The 12,619-nt window shown below is 36.9% G+C and overlaps 1 protein-coding gene across 27 annotated transcripts in view; it reads left to right on the top strand.

Moving 5' to 3' along the window:
• The window catches only part of CAMK2D (calcium/calmodulin dependent protein kinase II delta), a 708,539-nt gene that overhangs the window by 522,944 nt on the left and 172,976 nt on the right, over positions 1–12,619 (top strand). For 14 of the 27 annotated variants that reach the window (XM_085641468.1, XM_085641460.1, XM_085641457.1 and 11 more), the window contains 2 exons: positions 1,383–1,436; positions 7,531–7,575. The exons of 7 other annotated variants lie outside the window; for them this stretch is intronic. In XM_085641468.1, the coding sequence (XP_085497594.1) occupies positions 1,383–1,436; positions 7,531–7,575 (99 nt within the window). The remainder of the gene's footprint in view (positions 1–1,382; positions 1,437–7,530; positions 7,576–12,619) is intronic. 6 more of the 27 variants (XM_085641473.1, XM_085641465.1, XM_085641471.1 and 3 more) reach the window with 1 other exon arrangement.

The following is a 12,619-nucleotide window of genomic DNA, read 5'->3' as shown; positions in this document are numbered from 1 at the left end:
ATATTTAGGTGGGAAGGGATTTTTTACATACTGTGCACAGTCCTTGCTCAGAGTCATTATTTGTGCATCGACAAACTGGTGAATTTGCTGCATTACATGCATGCTGTTTCCTCACTGTAAAAATCTCGATTAAATAACAGTTGCCGTGAAGGATTACCTTTTTCACCTAACTCAAACAGTGTTAGTAGTGTTTGTGTCAGTAGAATGTTCACCTGTATTTTCAGGATACCACTTTTTCTGAGCCTCAGGAAGGGGTTCTTATACTCCTGGAGCACACTCTGGTACACCTGGGAATGGAGCCAGTGCCACAGGGGAGGAACAGAAATTAGGTAAAAATTGAGGGGAGAGTCGGCATAGTTGGTGGCAAGTCCTGCTGACCGTACCAGTTTAGGAACGTTTATGATATCCCCATCAGCCTAAATCTTTGGACATTGGGCACTCCCAATCACCACTCTAATTTCTCTCTTCCCCTGTGTTTACCATTAACAGCCCCTTTCACAACAAACTTTTTTTTCTCCCCATGTGGCCTCATTAGCAGGTGCCGGTGGGGAGGAAGCAGTAATGCAAACCAAACCTGTCCATTTCAATAATTAATCTTAGAGCTGCTTTAGAGTTGCAATGTTGGCCTTGATAAAGGGCATTTTCAGATAAGTATTGATTGGGGTGGGCCAGGGTTGGGTTGCCATGTGACCCACTTGTCCCACCCAGTGGTCAATTCCTACCTAGGAGTGTCCTCCCCCCCCCCCCCCCCCCACCCAATGTTGCATAAAGAAATCAAACGCACAAAGAGGTTAATGACTACTACTCAGTTCCTAGAGTTTGTCTAATTATCTATTTTACACTGCAGGCTGTGTGTATTTTATGCAGTATTACTTGTTATGTAGGCCATGAGTGTTACTTTGGAGTAAGGTGGTATTGTAGTCTTCGGTGTAGATATCGGAAGCTAATTCCCAAAGTATGCAGTAATACGGAATCATGTTGAACATTCTGAAAGACTGACTGATACACAGACCCATGGATTGCATATAATACAGATGGAAGGAAGTGTTTCTACATGTAAATATCTGTACATAGATGTATATACGGATAGGCACATGCTGAGATGCACGAAAATTGTAATTATTAGTTTGCGAAACAAGTAGGAATCCTATACAACATTTTTATTTTTGATACTTTGTAGTAACTTGTCATTAAACTGGTATATTTTGCATGGCCGTTGTCCAGACTATGTAAGGCACAATTGTATACAATGAACGTCAAACTAGTATACACTCTAGAAAGGAACCAAATCTGTCCTCTTGCTAGTATTTGTATGTGTGTGATTGTATGCTAACAACTTGAGTGTTCTAAGGCATGTCTTTCTATTTTCTGCACATCTACAGATAAACAACAAAACCAACGTAGTAACCAGCCCAAAAGATCCTACCCCAGTGCTGGTATACCTGTACTTTTCCTTTTCTCCTCTTCAAATTCCTTTTATTTGTTTGTCCCGCTGTCATTTCCCTTTCTGGCTTTTAACTTTGCGTTTGCTTTCTTGAGATCTGAAATGGATACTGTTGTTACTGTGATTTGTTGTGGTGGGGGGGGGGGGTAAATTCCTTTAAACATGTCCCTTTATAATGTAACAGCCCTGTAGCATTTATGTTGGTAATGTGGTATTACTAGAAGTACATGTGTGTAGCTGAATCCTTTGCATGTTTTGTTAGTCGGTGAGTACTGTGTGTGTTATGTTGCCCTTAGCTCTTCAACTGATGAATGAGTTTGTCATTACTCATTTGTAAGTGTTCTATTTGTATGTGTAACCCACACAGACATCGAGAAGAGCTAACTGAATTGTAACCAAACAAAAAAAGGGAGAACTTATTCGGATTTCTATCTCTATCTTGCTTTTAAATGTGTCCATTGGTTGCACTGCTTTACCTTTTGGGATCAAGAGGCACCAGATCATTCATTGCTTGTTTAGATTTCACTCTTTCTACCTAATTTTAGTATTTGTTGGGAAAATGTTGTACAGGGAACTATTTTGTGAACATTTTTGCTAGAAACGTCCGTGACCAATATAAAACTTTGATTTATGGGCTTTGTGAGAGAAATGTAAGATCATCTTACTGTACACTTCCTTAAGCTGTCGAGCTTAGGTGCAGCAAGGTTGTCCTAAAAAATATGATCTTAACCAAGACAGATCACGTCTTCCTTGTCCCACCACTTGGACATCAAGAACCTGTTTAGTGAGGAACAGAATGTAACACCCTTCAGGAAAATCTACAGGTAGATATTTTTTTGAAACATTCAAGACCCAGAATAAAGACAGTAGACCCTGAATTTAGTTATCTGAACTGTCATGCAAACTAGTATAAGTGTGCATCCATCAGCTCTTTGCCAAGACTCAGTGGTGTGTATTTCTGGCCTTGTCAACTAGCCATATGCTTAAGGAGATATCAAATGGTCCACATTGCTTTGACGAGTAAGGACACAACCTGGGCATTTGTTGCAGCGGTGCTAAAAGGATCTGCTCATGGAACAAGCTGCTATCCTAACACATCCCATAAAGATAAATGTTACCAAATGTAATGAAATATGGTGAGGCTAGGATTCAAACTAACTTTGATGAGCCAGCGGAAGTTTGCAATTATTCTTTTGTTTGACTCTGATTGAAGACCATTCTCTGATATGTTTCATCTAGTAGGAGAACAGTGTGAGCCTAAATTTTATACTGTTTTCCTTATGTATCAACTCTTAGATGACAGTACTAAGGTGCATTAGAGAATGTGGTGCAATTTAGTACTGACTGCACCTTCTTGGTTCATTTTATCTTTCCTTTAGATTGTCTCTCAGTCTCTAGTCTTTCTCTACTGAAAAGAAAAAATGTTAAACATAAACATTTCTTATGAAGTGCTACATGGCAAACATGGTACAATATGCACATAGATGTTAATTTCTAAGTTTGTGAGCACACAGGTGCCACAGTAGATGTTTATTTGCTCAAGTCATACAGTGCACTGCAGTATACATATACACAATGAGGATACACCAAGGAAGTATTATAAAATCATATAGAATACATCCCTGGATAGGTTCTTTAGTTAAAGTGTAGGATTCAAATAGAGAGTCTCTTTAAAGAGATCACGTTGCTTTTTTTTATTTTTTTTAAGAGATCATATTGCTTCAATTTAAAGCCATTTACATTGAGCATACTCTAGACCCTACGAATAAAGCATTCATTTAGATGTTTCCACATACCATGACAAACTTAATGTTCCTGACAAGTGCTAGGCAGTAAAAAAACTGCCTTTTGAGTATGAGAACACAGCAGAAAGTAAGCTGTTTATGCTTGCTGAAATATAGAAGCAATTAAAACTGTTTCTTCATTATAATGAGGAGTGTAAGTGATCCCACTAGGATTTCCATTTTGCCTTTTTCTTTTTCATTTAATGTTCAAATGATGTAGCATATTTTATTAGGTAGTTGCTTTAATAGTGCTTTTGATTGGATTTAAAATATTACTGTTGGGGAATGTAATGTCTGTATTTCAGCTACCATGTCATTGACAGTATGTTTAGGTCCACGAAACACACATTGTTTGAATATGCGCTATCCTTTATCTCCCATAAGATATGGGCATTCTTTGAGGTAATGAAGCAATATGCTTATGGTCCTCATTTGTGCATACTAAAAACTGTCTCCAGACCTTTCACTTCATTTCATATTTTGGATATGATGAATAACCTTTAAGCCTGGTTATTTGTTTTTCAAATTCTCATAACCCTATTGGTTTCAAAATCGCTTGCGTATATGAACAACTGCTTCAGTGACCTACGTTATTTATTAATATCAAAACACCACTGAATATGCACTTGACATTGAGCATTAAACACTTCAATGTCTTGCTAAGGTAACTAAAATTATGGGAATCATGATTCCCTAATCTTCACGTTGTGCCTTATTTTGCTAAGAGCCTGTAATGTCCGTCAATGAATTTTCATGAGTCACTGATTTGGGCCTATAATGTTAGGAAATCAAAAGCATTCTTTCTGGAGACAGGCTGTATAATGGAGCAAATGAATATGCCCTTGCATTTTAGATAAGTTTCAGAGCACTTTAAGCCAGTTAATGCGGCTTACCTTAGCTAAGTAGAAAGACTAAGACCTAAAGCACAGCTTTCAGGAATACCAGAACAGCTGTTGGCATAATTGAAGGTTTGAGACTTTCAAGGTAATGGACTAATTAGAATTGAGCATAGAATATCGTTATCTTGACCATTGTTGACAGGAGATGCACTGTAGATAAATTCCCTACACTTCATACATCTAACGGGATTTACATTTTTATGTGGCCTACCAGAACCTCTTCACGGATTAGTGTCACATTATTAAAGCCTCAGTAGGAATTAAGCTTTGAATTTCGTTACTGCAATCAGGAGTATGAGCTCTAAATTTAACGTTTCTGCTCCTGGTAGTTATGGTGCAGTATTGTGAATTATTCCACTTTTCAGCCTTGTTTAGCACCTGAAGGTAGTACAGTGGTTCTCTACCTGCACTTACCGCATAATAAACTTTATTTTTCACAAGAGTATTGTTTTAATTAATGGAATTAGGACCATAGCCTTTAGTGACTATGTAGATAATGACATTCACTAAGACTTATTCCCTCTCCACAAATGTTCCTGGTTATCAGTCGGCTTAGATGCAATCCCATGTCGGATGTGGCAGTTATACATTAATAGACCTAGTTGCACGGAGCCTAAATTGAGGTTTAGAACAATAAAAAATACCCTGTCAGCAATTTGAAAAGATGAGGATAAAGATGCATTTGATTTCCACATCTTCTACATCTTGCCATCAATTTTTGGTTGCGACAACAAAACCGACTCCTGCAACTCTCATGAAGTTTATATCTTTAGTCAAGGAGTCTTCACTCTGGGAAGGTACATTTGATCTTTCAAAGGGAAAAGCACACTCAGCAAGGAATTTAAAGGAAACCTCTTATTTTTCAAGCGGGAGAACAAGAATTAAAAGTCAATTTGCATGTCTTCTTGGGGTACAAATACCTCTATTTGTTAATTTATGATGGATTGAGTGTTACTTCACATGAAGAAGGTGGAAACAGCAGATGCTGAAAATGGAGTAAAGCACTTAAATAAAAATAACCGTATCACCTTAGATTTTCTCAATGTATGACAGCAGGATGGTTTGTAGAAATCATATATTTGAACAGGCAGATCAATGACCTTCAATCTTAAATAACTATAACCCCAGAAGGACTTTTGCACTGTCAAATCTGTCGGATTCTAACAAGCTGCCCCAGTGGAGCAACACTTCAAGTGGATATTCCCATCCATCACCAATTTAAAAATGTAAAGTATCATTTTTAATTCTGAATAACATCTGATCGATTCAAGCTAAGAACCAGCTAATGCCGAAAGATAATGAACATTTTAAATTTACTATAAATCTAACCTTTAGTCTGTACTATGCTTTCCTAGCCAAGTTACAAGCTTAGGAATCTGTATGGGAGCTAACAGAGTTACAATAGAACTGAGGCTTATGGTACCAGCACCGCTACTGTACTGATCATTATTGCTGATTATTTAAAACACAAGCCAGTGAATGTCCATGGTAGGTTGTTTAAGGAATAAAGTTGTGATTCAATCAAAGATTAACATGCACTTCTAAAAGATGCATGTGAAGCACCATATATTGATTGATTCCACCAGAGACTTCTCTTAAAGCTTTCATATGTCAAAATGTGTTGGCGTTTATAGAGAGGAAGAGACTGCTCTTCAAGTTTAAATTGGAAATCCAGCCTCTCAATCTATTGTAAAAATAACCTTCACCATGGAAGGGGAGTGCACATAGTCTTTAACTTCACTAGTTATGATTCTCATTTCTTTAGATTGCAGTGTATACACAATAGACCTTCACATCGCATGCGAGTGGGGCATGGTGGCATTTCTTAGAAAAACAAGAAGTTTCAATGGGAGAAAATGCTTTCAGGATTTGCAGAGAATACTTTAACATATCTAGAAAGATTGTGCAGATCACAGTGAATTTCAGTTTGTGTATGTAGAGATCTAGCTCACTCATGTCACAAACAACCACACCTACCTATGAAATACATGCTATGTTGGGTCACCAGAGATTTTAGAACAGTGATTCACAGTCAATGAAATAATACTCGTTCAAAATATTTAAAATAAAAGGTCTTTCTACAGAAGTTTAGAACATATTAAGTAGCTGTGATTCGAAAAGATTTGTTACTCGATATTGCCAGGGAAGAAAAAATAAATGATGCCTTAAAGAAAAATTAAGACATTACAACAAGGTGTGAGTTAGGGTGCTACAGATAGAGCATTTGTTAGATCTGATAATTAAAAAAAGTATCAGAATATTAGTACCTCCGCCGTTGCCAGCATTAGTGGAGTGTTAATTATTCTACTGTCAAGAATATAGTATATATTTGATCTTATATTTCAAATTATTTGATTAAATAGCAGTGTTTCATCAGCATCTAATTATGCTCAGCAAACTGTGCTATCTTGTGTTACTAGAGGGCATAGGTAGAAACGTCTTCATCCAAGGCATGAACTAAGGACTTGCGATAGATAAACATTTCTCATTGGTTGTCATATCCAAACAATAACATACATTGCAACTTTCAGGCAGAAAACTGATTTTCTTCATCATGACACTTCGCAAGTTCCGTAGTGCCACTTGATTCTTATGAGAAGCATTAAGTGTCCAGCAGAAGCCATACTCGAGCTGATATTTACATTTAAACCTCCCTGAAGTACTTGTTACAACAATTAGCTTTCATGACTGTAGTTATACCAGAGCTCTTTGTTCGGAACTACTGAGAAGGTGAATCAACTGGATTAGTTATACAAACCCAACACACGGAAGATCAGTCTAGCGGGCCACACGTCACAACGGAACACACTTGAACCAGATCCTACGGTTTTGCCTTTAATGAAATTTAACTTAGTGTTGCCAAGAGGTTCACTTGTTAAACTGTGGTGCACCCCTGGAACCTCCTATTTCCTGTCTTATGGTGACTCTAATAATACTACACTTCATTTTACGTGTCATCTTATATAATTGCATAGGAATTTTCAGGTTGCTATGTTGTCAGCCATTAAAGGTATACACAAGTTAGGGACTGCAGTCTTGTGGTCGCAGCAACATCATCGATGCACTGCTCCGGACGGAGTTGGTTAAGGACTTGCGTCAAACATCGTAAATGTATGTGCCTATCTTGGTCCCTTGAGCGTCAAAGCCTTGCATGTAGATGTTGCTCATAAATAAGATCTCTTTGCATGCTGCTGTTGTAAGTAAGATGGCTGATCCTGCAGGCTCACCAGCGAGGAGGCTTAAGTGGAGACCTTTTTTGATGTGTGTTCTGTGTCGCCCGTTGGCTTTGCTCTTCAGCGCGGTGGCTCTAATGTTGTTGCTGGCTCGTTTTGCTCTCCCTCACACATTTTGAGACTGTACTTACCAACAGGAATTGTTTTTTCTCTATTTTGTTCTCACTCAGGAGCCCCAAACTACAGTAATCCACAACCCCGCTGATGGAAACAAGGTATTCAGAAAGCATCAACTCCCATCCTGCTTTACAAATTGCACATTTCATCTAACAATTTTAACAAACCAGAGTGCCCATTTTCAGAACCCAGCAGGGATTCTCTGCCTTGAGAGCGCCGACTGTTTTGTGTGTTGTTAGTCTATTGATTGGATTATTAATTAGCTTCCAGTAACAAATATGAATGATGTGAGTGGGAGGTTGGACTGACAGCAGAGGGTTGTGCTCACTTTTTTTGAGTTCAGATTGGAACTCTTTGTCATTTTCATCTCTTATTTTTTGCTCGGCATGTTTGTGCACCATATTGTGATTTGGCTTCTGCATGGATGTTTTGTATTCATCCTTCATAAAGGCATTTAACATTTTAGAAATATTTTCATTTGTGCAGCCTTGATAGGGGTGCATTTTCTACTTGAATATTTGTCGGTAATTCTGTGCATTATTCCTCAATGTCGATTGTGAACGAAATCTGCATGTAAAACAAAATAAACAAAAATAAAGTAGAAGCAAAACCATATATTTAGATAATAATGCGTACTGTCACTAGTGGCATATTTCATAGCTCAATAAAATGGAAGTCAGGGGGACCACAAGCTTCATTGATGAGGAAATTTATGGAACAATTTATGAAAAGAATATTCATGAATATTATGATTTCCTATGATTATATAATCATGGCACCAATTTTTTACCAGGACTGATGTGGAAGACGAATTTCATCATGGTTTTTTTTCACTGCATCTCCGATTTTAGATCAAGGAAGGTTAATGATGTGATTTACTTTTGAGAAATGAATGACCGGGTCATTGGAGCAGTTATTATTGGTCCCTTCATCGAAGGTACCACAAAAAGACTAGCACTGTAGAAACACCTGATAATTAGCATTCTCATAATCAACAAATTTAGCAAAATGTAGGTGAAATGTAAGAAAATTCTGAGTTAGCAGAATCTTGTTGGGCAGCTGATTGAACGGGGCAGGGAAAGAACAATAAAGAGGGCTTCGTAAATCATGGCACAGGAGAAGGGTCACGGATGCTTGATTGGCTGGCTCGTGGTTAGTAGGCCTCCTGTGCTTAAAAAGATAAATGTTATTGAAAATGTGTTGCCATAGTGAACTGTGTTGACATAAATGATTTGTAGGAGGACCTGCAACTCCTGAGACTCCAGTTTTTAAGACCAGAAAACACACATTTTAATATTGCTACTGTCAGTACCTTAGCTGTTTCTCTCAACAAAAGAAAACATCCTTAAAAATTGGTATTATCAAGTTGAGACCTTATTCTGAGGGAAAGGTAAGGGTCCTGAATATCCTTTAGCTAAGCTACGGCTGAGTCCATGATTAGTTGAACTGCTTTATTTCGTGCCAAAAACGAATGCATAGCATGGCAATTTTCAAATGACTGCTTTTTAGGGTGATAAATTACCTGGGCATTGAATGACCTGTTTGACCCATCACTGAACCCAAATTCACAGATGTCATTACTTACAAATAATATACATTTTTCTTGTGTTCATAAATGGCTTGGCACATGTGTGGGGAAACACCTAACTTAAGCACAGCTATCTTGGAATGTTATAGATAGGAAGCATAGAGCACATAAGGATATTATAGTAATATTGTTCACCTTTATGTGGCACTCTGTTCACCATTGATTCGGTGAAACTCTAACTTAAGGTGCCTCTTCCTTTTTGGGCAAAGATTTAATAGACTTCGATGTAGCAGACCAGAAGGTCTAGTTAATGCAATCTTGGCCAAGAGAAGGGCTACTATTCTGGCCTGGCTAGTCTATTACCAAAATATTCTGTAGTCAAGAACAGATCCTTACAATGAACTGCTTGTAGACCAAAGTGAGAAGATAAACGTCGAGTTTCATTAAGGAACCATGTATAGCACATACTACCTACTCCTTATCTTGAATCATGGTGAAGTTTGCTCTAAATTCCCAAAGGAACAAGTCTTTTCTTGATTTATCTCAATTACCAATATTTCAGGGATATCTTTTTGCCCAGGGGTGGGTTGGCACTACTGGGCCCAACCTGTTAATTTAGAAGTGGGACAGAGTGCTTCCTTTTCCTCTTGGGTCCAGTAAGTTGTTACAACTCCTACTTGTAATGTTTTTGTTGTTTTAGTGTTGAAAATATTTAGTGAAAAAAAAAACGTTTGTGTAAATAAATCACAGAACAATCAAAATAAATCATGTCAAATTGCAAGTTAGTTGATATTCCAAATAATTGTTTTATAAAAGAAATAGAAAAGCAATGCAATGATAATTAATTGTTTAACTAAGCTATAGAAGATACCCATAATAAATGAATGCTGTTGATATAGAAGATAACGATAATCTAGTTCAATCCTCTTCCATTACTACCACTGCAGCAAAGCATGAAAAGATGGTCCTACAGAGAATTGCCAATTTTAAGAACTAGTCATACCTCCTAAATCCAGTTATGTATGCATTAAATAACTTGTTTTTGTAATTGAACAAACCCCCTTTATAAAAATGGAGAACAGATTAGTAATTCAAACTCATATGGGCTAGCATTATCTAACATCAAGTTTTCAGTACTTAAGTGTTTTATAAACATTTCGGTAGGGGTATGTACTACAATAGTAATTAAAAAATAATTGTGGAAATAGAGGGTGGAAAATTACTTTCATTTTAGATTTTTAAATTAGACTACATTTATTATTGGGTATAGTCAGACTAGTATAAGTTGGACATTGAAACGGAAAAAGCAATTGTAAGTAATTTAATGATTTTGGAATTATTTACAAGCTACATTTCTAACAATCAAATTACTGATGAGGTAAAATCTTTGAAAAATCTGGAAAATACCTTAAAACCAGACTTCAATTAGGAACAAGGCAGACGGTTCTAATGTTGAGCAACTTTTATCTAGTATTGTCATCACTGCGACAAATACCCCTGAAGAATGAATATTGCAAGATAGATTTAATAGCAATATCTGCGTAAATATTCCAGCATGAAGGTGGCAATGTGGACTCCTTCATGTGAATTAGAAATACAATGTCAATTTTATTAAGAATCTTGTAGTTCTCAGTATATCAGTGCAACGTTATGACATCTTTTGTTATTATCCATTTCTTATATTTTAACCACAAATATTCACCTCACCAAAATGCATTATGGTAAGGCTGAAAATATTGGGATCTAACCTCTCTAAGGTAATAATTCTTTATATCTTCTAACTAAAGTAATATCTTATTTCTAAAAAATGATTTGGGAAAGTAGTGGAAGCAAAGCAAGTAAAACAAGTATTGTGTATGTACTAATAATTTTAGAGGCATTAATTCACACCTCCACTCCTTGAAAAATACAAAGGCTAATTATTCAGCTAGTTTCAGAATATATTTCCATAAGTGCACAAAATGAAGACAGAAGGAAAATAAAATCTATGCTTGCTACTGTGGGTACATTCTAACATGAAACCATCAATCAGGGCTTAATGCATGTATAAATTATTACATTAACAAAAAAAAAAACATAAGTAACTAGATCAACTTAGTCAACTTATTTTGCTAAAGACCACAGGGATGACTTACTTTGATTTAGAGGATAGCATAAAAAAAAGCTTCTGTTAAGAAACTCAGTCTGGTCCACATAAGGAAGTGAATGATTTACCAAACACTTAGCTAGAACCCTTAAACATTTTGCAGCCAAGCTTACTTGAAGGGATAGGTCTATTGCTGGTAACCATTTAACAATCTTTTTCATGTTGCAATATGAGAACAATCCTATCTTGCTTAACGAATCCATAAATCACACAATCTGGCACAAATTGGTCAATAATTTTAAGGCGGGGAAGTGAAACACCATTAAAGGATTTAAAATAATCTCTTGAATTCTGTGAACCAAGTGCTTTGCCAAGTTGCTTAGAGGTTTTGGCAGTACCAACTTCTGCTAAGACACTCATTGAATCTAGAAAATCTTTATTGAGATTTGAAGATTTAGTGATGATTCAGTTGAGATAAAACATTAATACCTTCTTTCACAAGATTTTCTGTGTTTGTGTACGAAGGCAAATGAACGTCCTGAAATTCCTTAAGAGTATTTTTAGCCGAACCAATCAGGTAGTTCAGTCTATGTCCCAACCAAAGTTTTTTGTTTTTTCCTTGCTTCATTTATAAATAATTAGCTAGCCATTTCCCTGTCCTGTGGAGTGCATACATCTATTATCTTTATTTTTAGAGGTAAAATAATCAGCCCTTTTGCTTAAAATGGATTTGTATATATATATCTTTATTTTTTGCGAAGACTAAATAACATCTCTGTACAGGAACTGTTCTTCATTTTTAATTTGTTCTATTGGCTGAATTTCCAAATTGAGATGTTTAATATGTGCAAATGGAAATGACCTGTCAATATGAATGCCCAAACCCATTATACATCTAAACCAAACCTTTAATCCAAAAATCATGTCCAATGATTTTAAACCCATTATTAAATATTCTTTTTACAGTGTAATCTAAAAACAATACAAAAAGCATGTTCCCATTGTGTACAACAATAGATTAAAAACAGAAAAAGGTGATAGAAAAGCAGTTGAACACCAGAAAGATCTGCTGCTGGTCCAGCCATCTCCAAAGGAGCAAGGCATACTGGCACAGATTACAGAACACCACTCTGCCCTGCGTGTTGCAATACCACATGGCAGTCGTATTATCCATTACGTCCAGCATCAGCCTCCCAGTGATGGTTGGCAGGAATGATTTCAGATCCAGTCAGATTGGACAATGCGCCAAAAGAGTGATGTGGATCTGACGCTCCGCTGGAGACCAGAGGCTTCTGGCCTCTACCTCTCCCAGATTTCTCACAACCCTTCCCCCCCCTACAAACTTTCAGCAGTGACGCATCTGTCACAACCATGAAGTCTGGTTGGGGAAGGGAGTGGCCTGCTGCTGGTTAGCCTAGTAAATATTTGCCACCACAGAATATACAGATCTGTCTCCTAAAAGACCTGGATGGAATCCAAAACAGTTCCCTGGGCTAGATCCAATTAAACCTTTGGTTCCACTTTAGGA

The sequence above is a fragment of the Triturus cristatus genome, chromosome 2_2 (genome assembly GCF_964204655.1).
Source record: "Triturus cristatus chromosome 2_2, aTriCri1.1, whole genome shotgun sequence".
Classification (NCBI taxonomy): domain Eukaryota; kingdom Metazoa; phylum Chordata; class Amphibia; order Caudata; family Salamandridae; genus Triturus; species Triturus cristatus.
This window is presented reverse-complemented; position numbering and strand designations above follow the sequence as displayed.